Source organism: Mesoplodon mirus (assembly GCF_964341445.2).
Source record: "Mesoplodon mirus genome assembly, chromosome: 1".
In the NCBI taxonomy this organism is placed as follows: domain Eukaryota; kingdom Metazoa; phylum Chordata; class Mammalia; order Artiodactyla; family Ziphiidae; genus Mesoplodon; species Mesoplodon mirus.
In genome coordinates, this window is record NC_138976.1 from 10,526,157 (window position 1) to 10,543,551 (window position 17,395).

Genomic DNA, 17,395 nt, shown 5'->3' on the forward strand with positions numbered 1-17,395 from the left:
TAAAAAACACAAACACATGGAGGCTAAACAATATGTTACTAAATAACCAAGAGGTCACTGAGGAAATCAAAAAATACCTAGAGATAAATGACAATGAAAACACAACAATCCAAAACCTATGGGATGCAGCAAAAGCAGTTCTAAGAGGGAAGTTTATAGCTATACAAGGCTACCTCAAGAAACAAGAAAAATCTGAAATAAACAATCTAACCTTACACCTAAAGGAACTAGAGAAAGAAGAACAAACAAAACCCAAAGTTAGCAGAAGGAAAGAAATCATCAAGATCAGAGCAGAAATAAATGACATAGAAACAAAGAAAAGAATAGCAAAGATCAAGAAAACTAAAAGCTGGTTCTTTGAGAAGATAACCAAAATTGATAAACCATTAGCAAGACTCATCAAGAAAAAGAGGGAGAGGACTCAAATCAATAAAATTAAAAATGAAAAAGGAGACGTTACAACAGACACCGCAAAAATACAAAGCATCCTAAGAGACTACTACCAGCAGCTCTATGCCAATGAAATGGACAACCTGGAAGAAATGGACAAATTCTTAGAAAGGTATAACCTTCCAAGACTGAACCAGGAAGAAACAAAATATGAACAGGCCAATCACAAGTAATGAAATTGAAACTGTGATTAAAAATCTTCCAACAAACAGAAGTCCAGGACCAAATGGCTTCACAGGTGAATTCTATCAAACATTTAGGGATGAGCTAACACCCATCCTTCTCAAACTCTTCCAAAATATTGCAGAGGAAGGAACACTCCCAAACTCATTCTATGAGGCCACCATCACCCTGATACCAAAACCAGACAAAGATACTACAAAACAAGAAAATTACAGACCAATATCACTCATGAATATAGATGCAAAAAATCCTCAACAAAATACTAGCAAACAGAATCCAACAACACATCAAAAGGATCATACACTATGATCAAGTGGGATTTATCCCAGGGATGCAAGGCTTCTTCAATATATGCAAATCAATCAGTGTGACACACCATATTAACAAATTGAAGAATAAAAACCATATGATCATCTCAATAGATTCAGAAAAAGCTTTTGACAAAATTCAACACCCGTTTATGATAAAAACTCTCCAGAAAGTGGGCATAGAGGGAACCTACCTCAACATAATAAAGGCCATATATGACAAGCCCACAGCAAACATCATTCTCAGTGGTGAAAAACTGAAAGCATTTCCTCTAAGATCAGGAAGAAGACAAGGATGTCCACTCTCACTGCTATTATTCAACATAGTTTTGGAAGTCCTAGCCACAGCAATCAGAGGAGAAAAAGAAATAAAAGGAATACAAACTGGAAAAGAAGAAGTAAAACTGTCACTGTTTGCAGATGACATACTATACATGTAGAATCCTAAAGATGCCACCAGAAAACTACTAGAGCTAATCAATGAATTTGGTAAAGTTGCAGGATACAAAATTAACGCACAGGAATCTCTTGCATTCCTATACACTAATGATGAAAATTCTGAAAGAGAAATTAAGGAAACACTCCCATTTACCATGCAACTCTCCTACCTAGGGAGACAAAAGACCTGTATGCAGAAAACTATAAGACACTGATGAAAGAAATTAAAGATGATACCAACAGATGGAGAGATATACCATGTTCTTGGATTGGAAGAATCAATATTGTGAAAATGACTATACTACCCAAAGCAATCTACAGATTCAATGCAATCCCTATCAAATTACCAGTGACATTTTTTATGGAATTAGAACAAAAAAATCTTAAAATTTGTATGGAGATACAAAAGACCCTGAATAGCCAAAGCAGTCTTGAGGGAAAAAAATGGAGCTGGAGGAATCAGACTCCCTGACTTCAGACTATACTACAAAGCTACAGTAATCAAGACAATATGGTACTGGCACAAAAACAGAAACATAGATCAATGAACAAGATAGAAAGCCCAGAGCTAAACCCATGCACCTATGGTCAACTAATCTATGACAAAGGAGGCAAGGATATACAATGAAGACAAGACAGTCTTTTCTACAAGTGGTGCTGGGAAAACTGGACAGCTACATGTAAAAGAATGAAATTAGAACACTCCCTAACACCATACACAAAAATAAACTCAACATGGATTAGAGACCTAAATGTAAGACCGGACACTATAAAACTCTTAGTGGAAAACATAGGAAGAACACTCTTTGACATAAATCACAGCAAGATCTTTTTTGATCCACCTCCTAGAGTAATGGAAATAAAAACAAAAATAAACAAATGGGACCTAATGAAAGTTAAAAGCTTTTGCACAGCAAAGGAAACCATAAACAAGATGAAAAGACAGCCCTCAGAATGGGAGAAAATATTTGCAGACGAATCAACGGACAAAGGATTAATCTCCAAGGTATATAAACAGCTCATGCAGTTCAATTTTAAAAAAACAACCCAATCCAAAAATGGGCAGAAGACCTAAATAGACATTTCTCCAAAGAAGACATACAGCTGGCCAAGAAGCACATGAAAAGCTGCTCAACATCACTAATTATTAGAGAAATGCAAATCAAAACTGCAATGAGGTATCACCTCACACCAGTTAGAATGGGCTTCATCAGAAAATCTACAAACGACAAATGCTGGAGAGGGTGTGGAGAAATGGGAACCCTCTTGCACTGTTGGTGGGAATGTAAATTGATACAGCCACTATGGAGAACAGTATGGAGGTTCCTTAAAAAGCTAAAAATAGAATTACCATATGATCTAGCAATCCCACTACTGGGCATATATGTAGAGAAAACCACAATTCAAAAAGACACATGCACCCCAATGTTCATTGCAACACTATTTACAATAGCCAGGTCATGGAAGCAACCTAAATGCCCATCGACAGACTAATGGATAAAGAAGCTGTGGTACATATATACAATGGAATATTACTAAACCATAAAAAAGAACAAAACTGGGTCATTTGTTGAGATGTGGATGGATCTAGAGACTGTCATACAGAGTGAAGTAAGTCAGAAAGAGAAAAACAAATATCGTATATTAACGCATATATGTGGAACCTAGAAAAATGGTACAGATGAACCAGTTTGCAGGGCAGAAATAGAGACACAGATGTAGAGAACAAGCGTATGGACACCAAGGGAGGAAAGCCATGTGTGGGGGGGATGCTGTGATGAATTGGGAGATTGGGATTGACATGTATATACTGATGTGTATAAAATTGATGACTAATAAGAACCTGCTGTTTAAAAAAATAAATAATATTAAATTAAAAAATTAAGAAAATGTATATATATGGAGGCGAGGGAGAGTGTCAGTGAGATTTGAGCAAAAGGTCTGAATAACGAGAAGGGGACAGCAATGTGATTTTTTGGGGAAGGAATATTCCAGACAGAAGAAATAGCAAAGAGAAGCACCCTCAGGCAGAGAAAAGCTTGGTTTGTTCAGAGAACAGCAGAAAGGCCACTGTAGCTGCCACTCCGTGGCCTGGGGGAGAGCGGTGGATGATAGAAGGTCATTGGGGAAGCAGTTGGAGGTTTTAAGCAGAGGAGTGACGTGAGAAGTTTTGTAGTAAAAGGATTACTCTGGCTGTATGTGGAGAATGTTCTGTAAAGGAGGCAAGTACAGAAGCAGGAAGACCTTTTAGGAGGCTCAGATATTACTGTGCATACTCCGTTTAAGGATATAAAAGACAAAATTGAACATTTCAGCAGAGATTTGGAAATTATAATAGAAGACAGTAGTTTTGAAAAGGAACCTAATTAGGGTTTCCCTGGTGGCGCAGTGGTTACAAATCCACCTGCCAATGCAGGGGACACGGGTTCGATCCCTGATCTGGGAAGATCCCACATGCTGAGGAGCAACTAAGCCCATGCACCACAACTACTGAGCCTGCGCTCTAGAGCCCACAAGCCACAACTGCTGAAGCCCATGTGCCACAGCTGCTGAGCCCACATGCCACAATTGCTGAATCCTGCACGCCTAGAGCCCATGCTCTGCAACAAGAGAAGCCACCACAATGAGAAGCCCACACACTGCAACGAAGAGTAGCCCCCACTCGTCGCAACTAGAGAAAACCTGCATGCAGCAGTGAAGACCCAATGCAGCCAAAAATAAATAAAATAAATAAATTGTTTTAAAAAAGAAAAGGAATCAAATTAGAAATCCAAAACTGAAAAATGCAGTAGCTGAAAGTAAAAATGCAGATTACAAAAGGGCATGAGGAAACTTTTTTGGGGTATTGGACATTTTCACTATTTTAATTTTGGTGATGGTTTCAGCATAATTCATCAGTTGCATGCTTTAAATATGTGCAGTTTATTATTTGCCAATTATACTTCAGTAAAGCTGTTTAAAAAACAATGAATGAGCTTAACAGCAGATTAGAACTAAAGAGAGAAGCAGTGAAATGGAAGAAAGGGCAGAATAAAATGCAGAAAAGAGGAGATAAAAGACATACAGGGTACTGTGAGATGTTTTATCATGTGTCAGTAGAAGCCCAGAGGAAATGAAAAAAATGAGACAGAAGCAATCATTAAAGAGATAATGGCTGAGAATTTTTCAAACTGATGAAAGCTCTCAAGTCACAGGTCCAGGTATAAGCATCCTTACAAATCCAAACAGGATAAATTTTAAAATCCATACCCAGACACAGCATTGTAGTAGCACTAAAGAAAACCAATAAAACACGAAGAATTAGGCGCTAACAGACTTGCATTAAAGGAAGTACTGAAGAGCATCTTTCAGGTGAAGGAACGTTCTAGATAGAAGTACGGAAGATGTAGAGGGAAGAATGGAGGGCAGTGAGTATTGCAAGTATGTGCACAAGAAGCAACAGAAAATCTGCCCCACAGCATGTGATTCACGGTCCAGGCAGGAGAGAGGAACTACCCCAGTTATGTGAATGAGAATTTGTGTTCTAATGTAAAGTTTTTAATCCAGCACTGAAACAGTTAAAAGATACCATGAAGGTAGCAGCAACTGCAGGACACAGCTTCCAACCCTAGGACTCAGGGAACAAAGTGAAGATGTTGGAATTATTTAGGAATTAAGAAGAGGAGCCCCACAGATTTGAAACTCAGACCTGTGAGGAGGGGGCTCTGTACAGTTGGCGCTGGTGTGTTTGTTGGGGGATAGGGCAGTGAAAGAATTCAGCCGCAAGTGTCGGGAAGACTGCAGAGTGGATGCAGCTGCTGCTTTGGGCAGAAATTGCAGCTGCCAGGGCCAAGCAGCATGGCTCACAGAAACTGGAAGCTGACGGAAAGGAGCAAGTCTTTCTCCCTCCTCCTGCCTTCCAGTCTCCCTGGAGCTCCCCCTGTTGGCAGAGATGAGTATGTATATGAATATGGAGCCCGACCTGGAGAAATAGGGTTTGCAGATTCCCAGGCACAGCATCACAAAGCAGAATATGAAAGGGTGGGTGTGGGCTGAGGCCATAACTTTAAAACTAGCACACACAGGCTATTTAGAAGTGTGGTTAATTTTCAAACGTTTGAGTGAATTTTCTCGATATCTTGGATTTCTAGTTTAATACCATTATAGTCAGATAATATTCTAAATGATTTCAGTTCTTTTATATTTATTAGGCTTGTTTTATGACTCAACCTATAGTCTATCTTGGTAAATATTTCAGTGCACTTGAAAAGAATATATATTCTGCTAGTAAGGAGAGCGTTCTATAAACGCTAATTAGATCAAGTTCGTTAATAGTATTGCTCAAATCTTCTGTAGGTCTTCTATTTTTTTTTTTTTCTTTTCTGGTATATTTGTTCCATCACTTACTGAGAGGGGGGCTAGCTCTTCAGCTATAATCATGGATTTGTCTCTTTCTCCCTTTAGTTCTGTCAGTCTTTGCTTCTGGTATTTTGAAGCACTATCTTTAGGTGCACACTTTTTTTTTGTTTGTTTGTTCGTATCCATATTTTTCAAAACAGCCCTCTGGGGAAATCATTCCCAGGTGCAGAGGGCTGTGCTCATGGGTAGCCTGCTGGCTTCTGCAGTGAACCTGAGCTATGCCGGTCAGTCTCAAATCCTGGATCGTGTGTGGCTCTGTGGCAGTAGCTGAGACTCTAGAACCACGTAGACTCAGTTCTGGGTGTCACCCTGGCCCCTCACTAGCTGATGCTTGAGGGAATCCGGTTTCCTTTTTTCAAACTGAAGATGATAACCCTTGACCTCAAGAGGATTACCCTGGGGATCAAGCATGACCATGGATGAAAAGTACCAAGTACAGTTCCTGGCATGCTTCCTGCCTTCTCGCTCACAGCCTGCCAGCTGTCCTCTTTAAGGCATCAGCAGTCATAGCATCTCTTCTAAACTTCCCCAGAAAAGGCTCCTGTGCAGGCATGACATTCCTGTCACCTGGTCCACCTGGGCTTGCAGGGCCAGGGTTTCATAGCTCCACTCAGCCTGAGATCTCTTGCTCCTTCTCCTGTACCAACAGAGCTTCTCCCGATGAAGGGGATTGTCTGGGGTAGTTCAAGGTCCCACTGTCAGCCTCTTGAGTTCCTGCACCAATTTTCCTTGTCTACTAGAGGTGGACTCACGGAAGGTCAATTCTGACAGCTCCCCAGTAGGAACCGGAATGGCACTGGCCATGAGGCTGACGTCTCCATCCATTAACCCACCTGGACTGGTGGAAGTGGAAAAGGAGATATCGTAGGAGGAGTTGAGTAGTTCACTGAACCAGAAAGACTTGTCCGACTGGAACCTGGGGCCTCAGATCTCTTCTCTGCCTGTGTCATGCTGTCTCTTGCCCTGTCAGTCACCCAATTCATCCTTGCTTTTCTCGATGATGTAGACTGTGTCCTAGAGGTTGGGAGGACATCACCTCAGCAGCTCCAATCTGGTATCATTCCAACTTAGCAACCCCAGGGGAAAGAGGGCATCTCCCTCTCAGCTTCACCATATAAAAGAGGATTCTGATATAAAAAGGGACTTGATTGGTTCATCTTGGGTGACAGAGCCATCCTTTGGACAAATCAAGTTGGCCAAGGGAATGATTTACTCTGATTGGCCAGGCCCGAATCACATGCTTATTCTTGTAGCCACAAAATGGGGACATCATTATTGGTAGCCCTACCAGAACCATGTAGAATTTTGGGGTGGGAGTGGGGAATAGCAGTGATGAGGCTCTTAGCCCCCCACCAAAAGGGGTGATTCTGGGTAGACATAAACAGCAGACATCCCTGACCAGTGTGCAGGCACCTGAGAAGTCATATTATTCATCTGGGGGTTGATCAGTGAGCCCGGCGTCAGCCTCAGGGAAGAGGACTGATGTGTTTGTCAGGAGGGAGTCCCTGTGCTCTGGCGGGGGGATGCAGTGGGGCAGCCCTGCTTGTGGTAGAAAAGACTGGGTGGTAGAGTGTAGCAGCCAAAGGCTTGGCTCAGCTCAGACTCTGGCTTAAAACGTGGCCATGCCACTTACTAGCTCTAGGACCTCAGGCAATTATTTAACCTCTCAGAGCCTCAGTTTTCTCTCCTGTAATATGGATGATTTTGATGAATTTGTGACATTTCCTGTATTAAAATTCAGTAATTGCTTATTATCATTTCTGTAACCAGATTGTTCCAGTCTGCTACTCCATTCATGTCAGCCTGAGTCTTCTTGTTCTGTGTTGATTTCACTAGACCACCTCTTTGAGTCTAGATCCCCTAGCCTTTGGCCTGAGTACTAGCTGGTGTGTTCATGGGACGACCGACCTTCCACGGTGTGCCTGTTCCCAGAGGTTGGTGGGTTGTCCACAGGAACAGTTCTCAGAGGCAAACAGAAGGCAGTGCAGCGAAAGAGTAGCCTGGGAACCTTGGGAAACACGTTCGTCTGGCCCTGCAAGATGGCCCTCCCTCTGTGGGCGTCACGTGAAGTGTGCAGCTAAAAAAAGGTGAACTGAGGTTCTGGACTCAATCTCCTACCCATTTTCCGGATTGTAGGAAGAATGGAGCCAAAGAGAAATTGTGAGTGTGGCAATGGCTCAAGCCCTGGAGGAGGTGCGGAAGCAAAGGGAAGAGTTCCAGCAACAGGTAGGCCCCCTGTGATGCCTCCACCTCAGTCCCAGGCAGGACCAACCTACCTCCTGGTCTCTCCAGGGCAGAGGGTGGACACAGGTCTCAGGAGTGTCGTCAGCTGCTTGATTCCCCTGACGTCTCTAGGAAGGTGGGAGAAAGATTTTAGAAAGAAACCCTCACCCCATAGGATGGCCTTTTAAAATTTCGATAGTTAATGTGATAAACATCACCTGGGGAAAAGTCCAGAACCAAGTACTACTGGACTCTAATTCTGTGAGGTGGGCCACGACCGGCTGCAGGCCCCAGAGACCACATACAGTTGAGCTCTCAGCAGCAAGGGTGGGAAAAGCCTTCCTTTGAGGACAGACTCAAGAGTCAGGCCCCAGATCTAGGTAACTGGCTCTAGGTCTTTGTTCGGTCCTTAACAGATCTGTCTGAGTTGCCTCTGAAAAGACCCTATGATAATCATACCTTCAAGAATATGATAATGAGGTCATCTGTATCAAATGCTGGGCACATCACAGGTCCTCAGGACGTGGAAGTTACGGTTTTGACAGCTTATAGGAAGGCTGGGCAGAATGACCATGTCTCTGGTAGGCCCACTACAGGCCAGAGGGGCAGTGAGGGTGATTGCCCCTGTGCAGGGCCCCTGCCGAGGAGAACTGATTTGTGCATGTTTATAGGAGCAGAGGTTAGCTTGGGGAATGTTCTAGGCTGTGGCCTTCAGGGAGGGATTCATGGAGGACCCTGGTAGTGGAAAAGTGGAGACTCCTTTAGGGAAGATGGGATTATTGCTATCAGCCTTCTCTCGTGTTGGTTTTTCTCTCCGAGGCTGCTAACCTGATCGCCATAGAAGGTGAGAAGGAGCGGAGTCTGCAGGAAAAAACTGAAGTGATTCTCCAGCAAGAGCAGGAGATTCTCCAGCTGAAGAAAGGTGAGGAGTCCGCCAAGGCTGGGCCTTCTCACCTGTTCCTGCCCGGACCCCTGCCCGGAGGTGGCCCAGTGACGGCGCTCGCCTCCCCTCTGCCCGGCCTAGGTCACGACTCCGCCCTGCTGCAGATGCGCCAGCTGCAGAGTGAGCTGGAGGCCCTGAGGGGCCTGAGGGCCGAGGAGTCGGAGGCGGCCGCCGCGGCCGCCGCGCGGGAGGACCTGCTGAGGCTGCGGCGCCCGGAGCAGGGCGTGGTGCCCTCGGTCAGCGAGCCTCACGTAAGTCCCGCCTGAGCCGCCGCCCTGCGCCTCAGCTTCCTCTCCAACGGGGGGCGCCTCGCCGCGAGGGGTTGTGCGTGTTGGGGAGCCCATCTGATGTGACGACACCTGTCCGTGTTCAGGTGTTGAAGCCCTTCCTTCCCAGCAGGCTCCTTGCGTGGAGAGTCCATTGTCCCCCCAGCAGGCTCTGTGACGGGGTTGCCATAGTTTAAGTCTGGTTCCTGGCCAGCTGCCTGGTGGAGCACATCAGTCGTCACCTTTGGAATGAGTCTGGGCCCCTTCCCTAGGGATCCGTGGCTTAGCTTGACCATGTCCTGTGCTGCCACCACCCTGTAGGTGACCTCGAGGGCCAGGCAGGACCCCGCGTACCAGCTTCCGGCTGCAGAGGGGATACCAAATGGTGAGATGGGGACCGCCATGGATCTAGGGCAGCTACAGAAGGAAAAACAGGACTTGGAGCAGCAACTTCTAGAGAAAAATAAGGTGAGGACACTCTACCTCAGTTGTTTATGTCCCTTTCCCTGTCCTTGTGCCTAAAACCATCCAGTCCGTTCTTCAAGAGTTGTGCTGATGCCCCTGGGCCCCTCTTGGGGGAGGTGTTACCTCTTCCATCACAAGGGCTTCTTCCTGGTTCTCCTCTTCTGCTTACCTCCTGCACGACCCTCTTCCTTTCACGCTCGCGCAGTCTCCTCCCAGAACCCCCACCTGAGATGGTATCGGAGTATTAGAGCTGGAACAGTGGCAGGTCTCAGTGTCCCCAGCCCCCTCTGCCATCGCCAGCTAGGTCCTATGACCAGTCACCTTACCTCTGCACTTTTTTCTAGAGCTGTGAAATGAGAGCAGTGATACCTGCCTTTCAGTGGTTTTGTGGTGGTGGGGGGGGGGTTGGGGGATGAAACGAAACTGTTTGTTAGCTTCCTGTAAATTTTCTGGTATTTGATAGAGGCTTATAAATGTCATGATTCCACCCACCCTGCCTGGCCTCTGCACCTGTAAATGCAGGGTCTCGTTTGAGCCTCGTTTTTAAAATGTCCTGTGAAGTTAAATATGCTGGCTAGTCAGTGCTCTGGCCTGAAATTCCGCCCCCAAATTGTGTGATTGCTCTTTAACAAAGGAGAAAGGTGGTCATTCTTTCTCTCCCCCCACCCCCACCCATCTCCCCCTTTCTCACACACACACACACACACACACACACACACACACACAGGCTCTTAATCTCTTATCATGAAATATAAAATATAGAAGAGTGCACACTGTGTGTCCCTGGGTCCAGCCCTCAGACAGCTTCTCCAAATTGCACTCACATCCTTGGCGATCTCCCCCATCCTGTGTGCTGCTGGCCTCACATCCGTACCTCGAATCCAGATGGCTCCTGTGAACTCTAGACTGCTGTATCTACCCTATTTCTCTCTGTCAGTGTCTGAAAGGCCCCTGAAATTTAAAACATCCAGAACCAGACTTCAGACTGACCACGCTCTCTAGCATCTACTGCCATCTTTCCTATCTCAGTAAATGGCGAAAACCTTGGAGTCATCCTTGACCCCTTTGTTTCTTTCACAACCAACATCCAAATCATTAAGGAATCCATTTGGCTCTCCCTTCAAACTGTATGCGGAATGAGCTGCTTCTCATCCCCGCCACTGCTACCACCCAAGACCAGGTGACCATCCTATCTTCCCTAGAGGATGGTGTTGGGCTTCTAATTGGTTTCCCTGTCACTTGTCTGTTCCGGCCCTCTGATGACTCTCTGTCCCCATAAAAGCCAAAGTCCTTGCAGTGGCCCACAAAGCCTTTGTGGTCTGGCTCCTTACTGCCCCCTTCCCCGCACCCTCTGCTCTCCCCCAGCATTCCCTCTCAGCCACAGTAGCCTTGCCTTTCTGTGAATATCAAGCACCCTCCCGCCTCAGGGCCTTTGCACTTGCTGAGCCTTCTGTCTGGAAGATCCTTCCCCGAATTACCCTCACGTCCTTTATGGTGTCATTTTGTCAGTGAGGCCTTCCTGCTATCCTGCCAGCCCTCACCAACAGAACTCCCAGTCCCCTCACCTTGCTCTTTTTTCTCCAGACCTCTTAATACCTTCTGATACACTGTATATTTGCTTATTGACACTGTCCTCTCCTGAGGGCAGACGTTTTTTCTTTTTTTTTTTTCCTGCTGTTTCTGCAGCCTCTAGGCTGGTGTAGAGACTTTGTATTCATTGGATAAGTTAATGAATGAGTCAAAATCTAGAAAATCAAGTAACATAAACTAGCAAATGTACTTTTGGGGGAATGCCCAGCTTCACGGTCAAGCAGAGAATACAGATTGAAACGGAACATTACCATTTTGTCAGTGGGGTGTTGCAGGCAGTGTGACACGAGCTGGAGGCGCTTTCCCAGCCGTCTCATCCCCAGGGGGCCGTGGCCATACCGCTCTTGAGACAACGAAGCTTATTACAGCTTTGTTTGAAAATGGAAGCTCAGGGAGTTACCTGGCGGTCCAGTGGTTAGGACTTGGCACTTGCTCTGCCATGGCCCCGGGTTCAATCCCTGGTCGGGGAACTCAGGTCCCACAAGCCATGCAATGTGGCCAAAAAAAAGGTAACTCAGCTTCACAAGAAGACATGGGGCATCCCCTAGAGTTACTGTCACATTAAAAGTTATAATTAGCAAAACTATAAAGCTGTGGAAACTCTGATAAATGAAAACTACTGTTCAAAATTCTAGCTACTCAGTGCAAGAATGGTGACGTGGACTAGAAGTCCACAGGAAAAACTCATTTTGATATAGTTGTGAGATTTTGGAGAAATGTTTGTTTAAAATTTTTTCCCTGTAATGTCGATTACACATTAAATTTTTTCATTGAGAAAACAGAGTTCAGCCTTTCTGGTGGTTAATGGAATGTGTAATTATATTTAAGGCCCATAATACTAATTAAGCTCACTAAAAATAAATAAGGAAAATAAAGAAAAGACATAAGACCCATTGTTGATGGGTTGTGCCGAAAAACCACGATCTTTAATACTGTTCAAAATAAGCGTTAAAAATTATTATGGTATTTCAGGAGATCAGTGGTGATGACGAGAATCATAAATTTTGGCCCACGTATCCTACTTGGGGATGATAGCACATAAATATCATTCTGAAGGGCAGAATACACTGTGCAGGGGCATTTCTAGCTAGGCTGCCTGTGGAGGCGAGCGCCAGAAGCAGTCCTAAGGCCCCAGGCCGGGAGGGGTGGGACAGCACTGCGGCAGCGGCGGGGCCTGGAGAGCAGGGCTGTGCACAGCCTCAGCATGTGGGGGAAGGAGGCCGAGGCAGCAGGTGTGGCAGCGCAAGCTCCTCAGGAGACGAAGCAGGGGCTTCTAACAGGTGTATGGGGACCCAAGGGGTTGTCTGTCTGCTCTGTGGTCCTTTGCACTTTAAAGATGGTGAAACGTGCATTTAATGAATGGCCTTTTGTGGGGGTGGGGCTTTGCCTCAGACCATAAAGCAGATGCAGCAGAGGATGCTGGAACTCAAGAAGACTCTGCAGAAGGAGCTGGTGAGTGTCCCCCTTCTCCCCGCTGCCCATGCCCTCCTGCCTGATGACACTCCCCCCACCCCCAGGGGACTGCACGAGGTCTCTGGGAAGTCAGGCTGGTGGGACAGTGGCCCTGCCACCTTGAACGTGATCCTGGAAAGTGGCTCTGTGACCCCCGGCACGAGCCCTCTTTCTCTGAGCCTGTGTGTTGTCTGAGAGGTCAGTGAGGGGACGTGTGGCCGTGTGTGAATGGTAGAGGCCAGGCCCAGACGTGGGAGAGCGGCGCCTCTGCCCTGGCTGGGTGCTCACTGCCCCAGGAGACGAGTCCTGACACGGGTAAAGGAAATGGCTGAACTTCCCCACATACCTCTCTCCCTCCTCTCAGCCGGCACCCTGCCTCCTTCAGGTGCTGGCGCTTCCTTCGCAGGTGGGGCCCTTTTCGCCCTACTCCGTGCAGGGTGTGGCAGAGAACTGCAGGTGATCACAGCCAGGGCCAAGTGAATCTCCCCTGTGATTTTCGAACCTGTCTTGAAGGGTTCAATGTAGCATCTTTCCATTGGTTTTTCAGAAAATCAGACCCGATAACGAGCTTTTTGAAGTCCGGGAGAAGCCTGGGCCTGAAATGCCAAACATGGCCCCTTCTGTCACGAATAACACTGACCTGACTGATGCCCGCGAGATCAACTTCGAGTACCTCAAACATGTGGTTTTAAAATTCATGTCCTGTCGCGAATCTGAGGTAAAGGGCTTTTGAGTTGCCCTTTGGGTACTGAGTTCCACCCCAGGGCCTGGTTCATTTGTCCAAGCCCTGCCTGGCTTCCCACCAGATCCATTTCTTTCTTCCTGTCCCCCATTCCGCTTTGACCACCACCGTGAGCACTCAGTCATTTCTCCAGCAGGCACTGACCTGCTGGTTGAGCAGCAAGCAGGGGGCGCCGAGTAGGGAACTGGCTCCTGGGAGGAGATGTGGGTCGGATGCTGAGGCCAGAGTCCAGGGAACTGAATCCGCCCAGCAGTCCTGCCTCCTGCCGAAGAGCAGGTGGCTGTGGTGGTCGTCCTGGTGGTCTCGCCAGTCCCCGAAGTAAAAGGTGGGGGAGGAAAAGAACCAGCAGACCTCAGAATGCCCATCTCCACCCTCTACGTGGTCCTTGCTGATCAAGCCCAGAGTGCACAGGAGGAGCAGGACCAGGAGATGCTGCCATTTAGCCCCCTGACCGCCTGCTAACTGACCGAGGCCCATGGCAGCAAAATTTGCTTTGTTTCAGGCTTTTCATCTTATAAAAGCTGTGTCAGTGTTGCTGAACTTTTCACAAGAGGAGGAGAACATGCTCAAAGAAACCCTGGAGTATAAGGTAGGGTTTCCTGGTCTGCTGTCCGCCTTCCAAAAAATGTAGTCAGTCATCCCAGCCCTGGCAGGTGAGACCACCCCACAGATGCATCATTAGCTTGGAAGGTGCTTTTGGTTGATGAACTGGACTCGGGTGGTATTTACCGAGGACATGCTTTGTGCCCACAGGTCTCTGCTGTACTTGATTAACAGGGCCTTGTGTTCTTCTCCAGAGCACTTTCATTGGTATCACCTCATCAACAGCCCCAGGTCTGGCCAGCACCCAGACTTTTTTAAAAAATGAAAAATATTCAAAAAGTACCTGCATAAATGCTATAATAGAAAACATTTTAAGGAAACATTACCTAAGTTCCACTCCCTTGTTCTTGTCACCTCAGGTTTTTCTCCTGTCTCCCTCCCATCTTTAGAATGGGCCTTTCAGCCCCGTGCACTGGTTACCAGAACCATCGTCTTCACTGCTCTGCTCACAGCCAGAGTCCGGGTGTGTGGAGGGCGGGGGCGGCGGCCCATGGGTAGGGAGGGGCTCTTTCAGCTGCTTCGCACCTAGTCCTGATTCTCATCTCCGGAGCCTTTTCTGTTTCAAACAGATGTCGTGGTTTGGGTCCAAGCCAGCTCCCAAGGGCAGCATCCGGCCGTCCATCTCCAACCCTCGGATACCGTGGTCCTAGGCGGCACCACCCAAGGGTGAACGTCCAAGGGCTGACACTTTTTCTGTGAAAAGAACACTGACACACCAGGCTGGGTGGGTTTTTAATCACTGTAACTGCAGTATTTTGTACAAGCATCTGAACATTGTTTACAAGACTAAAGGCCCACTCCTGCAGACTGATAAGAACCTCAGGAGGTAGCTGATCCTGTTGTTCTGGTCACCAGAGGGTCCTGGCACTACCCACATTTCCACAGTGCTGCTAAAATCCCAGCTCTGGCCAGCACCCATCTGCCCCTGAATCCTCTTTCAAGGTGAGCACTTAAAGCTGAAGCCCTCAGCATGTGTCAGAGAGGAGGCGGCTGATCCATCGTGTGGTGATGACACTGGACGTAGACAGCCCTTCAAAATGGTGCCCAGCAGCCCAGACCCACCTAGTTCTGCCACGAAGAGCCAACTCAGTGAGTCCGGCCTTTAAAAACTCCCTTTCCATTTCAGTATGTTTGGGTTCAGATGAGTTAGAAGCAGCTTTTTAACCCTTCCTCCCAAGGAAACGTTATTTCACGTTGTTTCTCAGACCACCGAGAACTTTAGATGTGTCCGTCTTTAAGGTACTCTGGGGCCAGTGTGGATTAATGAATATGCACCTTTCTGACAGTATCTCATTTTACTGAAGAAAACTAGCAAATGTATAAAAAGATCCTTAGTACCAAATACACTCAATTGCCTTTTTAATGAATGTACTTGTCTTGGATAGGTTGCTGGTAAACCATTTTAAACTATTTTTTATAGCTAAAGTTCCTTGCTATTATAAACATGTCTTCTGTATTATAAAATCCATTTAACTGGTGTTCTTAAAGGAAAATCAGAGCATCAGGAGGAAATTATTTCTAAGATTGGGAGCCCTGTCCCTTTGTAATGTCACTAGCAATCTGTGGCATCTGCTTCCCTCTGAAGCAGTGGTGGTGTTTCATTTGTTTAGCTCTTAATTCTGTGTTGTAACACTGAGCAAATGCTAATCACATTTTCTACTGCTAAGGACAGTCTGCTGTATTCAAAGGAAGCAGCAGCTGTCCTTCTCCCCAGGCTTGACCAAAACGTTGGAGGGTGGACTGCCTTGTAAGTGGAGCCACTGTCTCTCCCTGTCACCCTACCCCCAAATATTTAAGATGACACTACATTCATGTATGGCAACCAGGCAGCCCCTAGCTGGCTGCAGTACTTGATAGCATGCAAATGGCTCTGGAACTGACTGATAAAAACTTGTATTCATTATCATTATAAAGAAAAGGGAACGTGCTTGCCCTGGATAAGGCACACTATCAAATCTAAAGGGAAAGCATGTATTGAGTTATAGTTTGATGAAAGTTTTATTGGTTAAATAAAAAACTGAATAACTGGAGCTCCTAAATTTATCATCAGTTATCCAATGCTGTAAAGTTATGTTTCTCAACTATGTTTAGGGTTAAAATACAGTATATCTCACAGGAAAACAAGGATTTGCAGTTAACATAAGACAGTTCCGTGGACCTAGAAGTACCAAGCAAGGGCAGCATCACCCTCGTCCCCACTTGGGCTCTCTGCCATCCAAGTGACCCATTCTCCGGTTACCTACCTCCTCCTATGGCTCCCCATGCAGATGCCTGACCTGTGTTTAGAATGCTGTTTTCCATTTATCTGGTGTGGACACAAAACAGGAGTCCCTTCTGTTCCACAATTTTGATGAATAGGAGGTAGCTCTTCCAGCTCTTCCAGGAAAGAATCCCTAAGATTGGGTAGTTCAGGGCTTGCTAGAGGCGACTACCACACAGCCGTGGGAGGCCCGCCCGACTCCCCCCGTGGCTTCTCCAGCCCTCGAGCTGGTCTCACCCACCACCCACGTCCGGTGGCAATTTTAGGTGTCATTGGTTGTGGGGCCCCTCACTAAGTCTGTACTTGCACAGGGAGGATTCATTCTGATCAGGCTTTCCTCCTGCATGTTGAATTTCCTTCAGCTTTAAGAGGAAGAGTGGAGTAAATGTTCTAAGTGATTTGATGCACTTTTACTTGTATAAAACGTTCTGTGATAGAGACAGTATATATAGTCCTTTATATGAGCATTGGATCTTGATCTCACCCTCCAGGTTGTACACAGGGAGACTGTATTATCTAAAACTGCTGTAGGAAACTCACTTGTGGTGCAATACACTTTTTGATTAAAGCTCTTCAATCCAGAGGCAGTGGATTTACTTGATATAGTTTGGTTTGTCAATATTTCTTTAACTTGTTAAATTTAGTACATTGTGTCTCACATTTAAAACTCCAAGGCCAAGTTCAAGGCCTGTAGAACCCTAGTCTTTCAGGAACCACCTCCCCGGATTAGGTTTGGGTGAAATCAACATGACATGTAATTTAATGAAGCCAGCAGCCCAGTCCCACCTCCCAGGAAGGGTGGGGTTCTGCAGAGGAGTTGGGAGGATTGTCACTTTGGTCACCTCCATCTCCAAGGCCCACATGACTGGGAAGAGCTTCAGGGACATGAATGGGGTCCCTACCTTTAGCAAACTGCGGTTACATGTGCCAAAAAGCAAAGAAAAACATCCCTGCTCTTCAGAGAGGCCCATTTTTAGTGGTTACAGGGAAGAAAATGTTCCTTTTATATCTATAGGCTGATGATTGCTACCTGTTTCTGGCTCTTAACCCTTTAAAGAAAACAACATCACGGTG

General features: G+C 46.3%; 1 protein-coding gene across 11 annotated transcripts in view; it reads left to right on the plus strand.

Annotated features, from left to right (window-relative positions):
- GOLGA1 (golgin A1) overlaps window positions 1-16,922 on the plus strand; it is a 53,729-nt gene extending 36,807 nt beyond the window's left edge. For 10 of the 11 annotated variants that reach the window (XM_082617532.1, XM_082617526.1, XM_082617523.1 and 7 more), the window contains 8 exons: window positions 7,914-8,003; window positions 8,820-8,922; window positions 9,025-9,194; window positions 9,531-9,677; window positions 12,657-12,716; window positions 13,264-13,434; window positions 13,961-14,047; window positions 14,631-16,922. In XM_082617532.1, coding sequence (XP_082473658.1) covers window positions 7,914-8,003; window positions 8,820-8,922; window positions 9,025-9,194; window positions 9,531-9,677; window positions 12,657-12,716; window positions 13,264-13,434; window positions 13,961-14,047; window positions 14,631-14,711 — 909 coding nt within the window. In that variant the 3' untranslated portion in view covers window positions 14,712-16,922. Of the gene's footprint in view, window positions 1-7,913; window positions 8,004-8,819; window positions 8,923-9,024; window positions 9,195-9,530; window positions 9,678-12,656; window positions 12,717-13,263; window positions 13,435-13,960; window positions 14,048-14,420; window positions 14,607-14,630 lie in introns of those variants that run through there. The other variant, XM_082617531.1, reaches the window with a different exon arrangement.
- The last annotated feature ends 473 nt before the right edge of the window (window positions 16,923-17,395 follow it).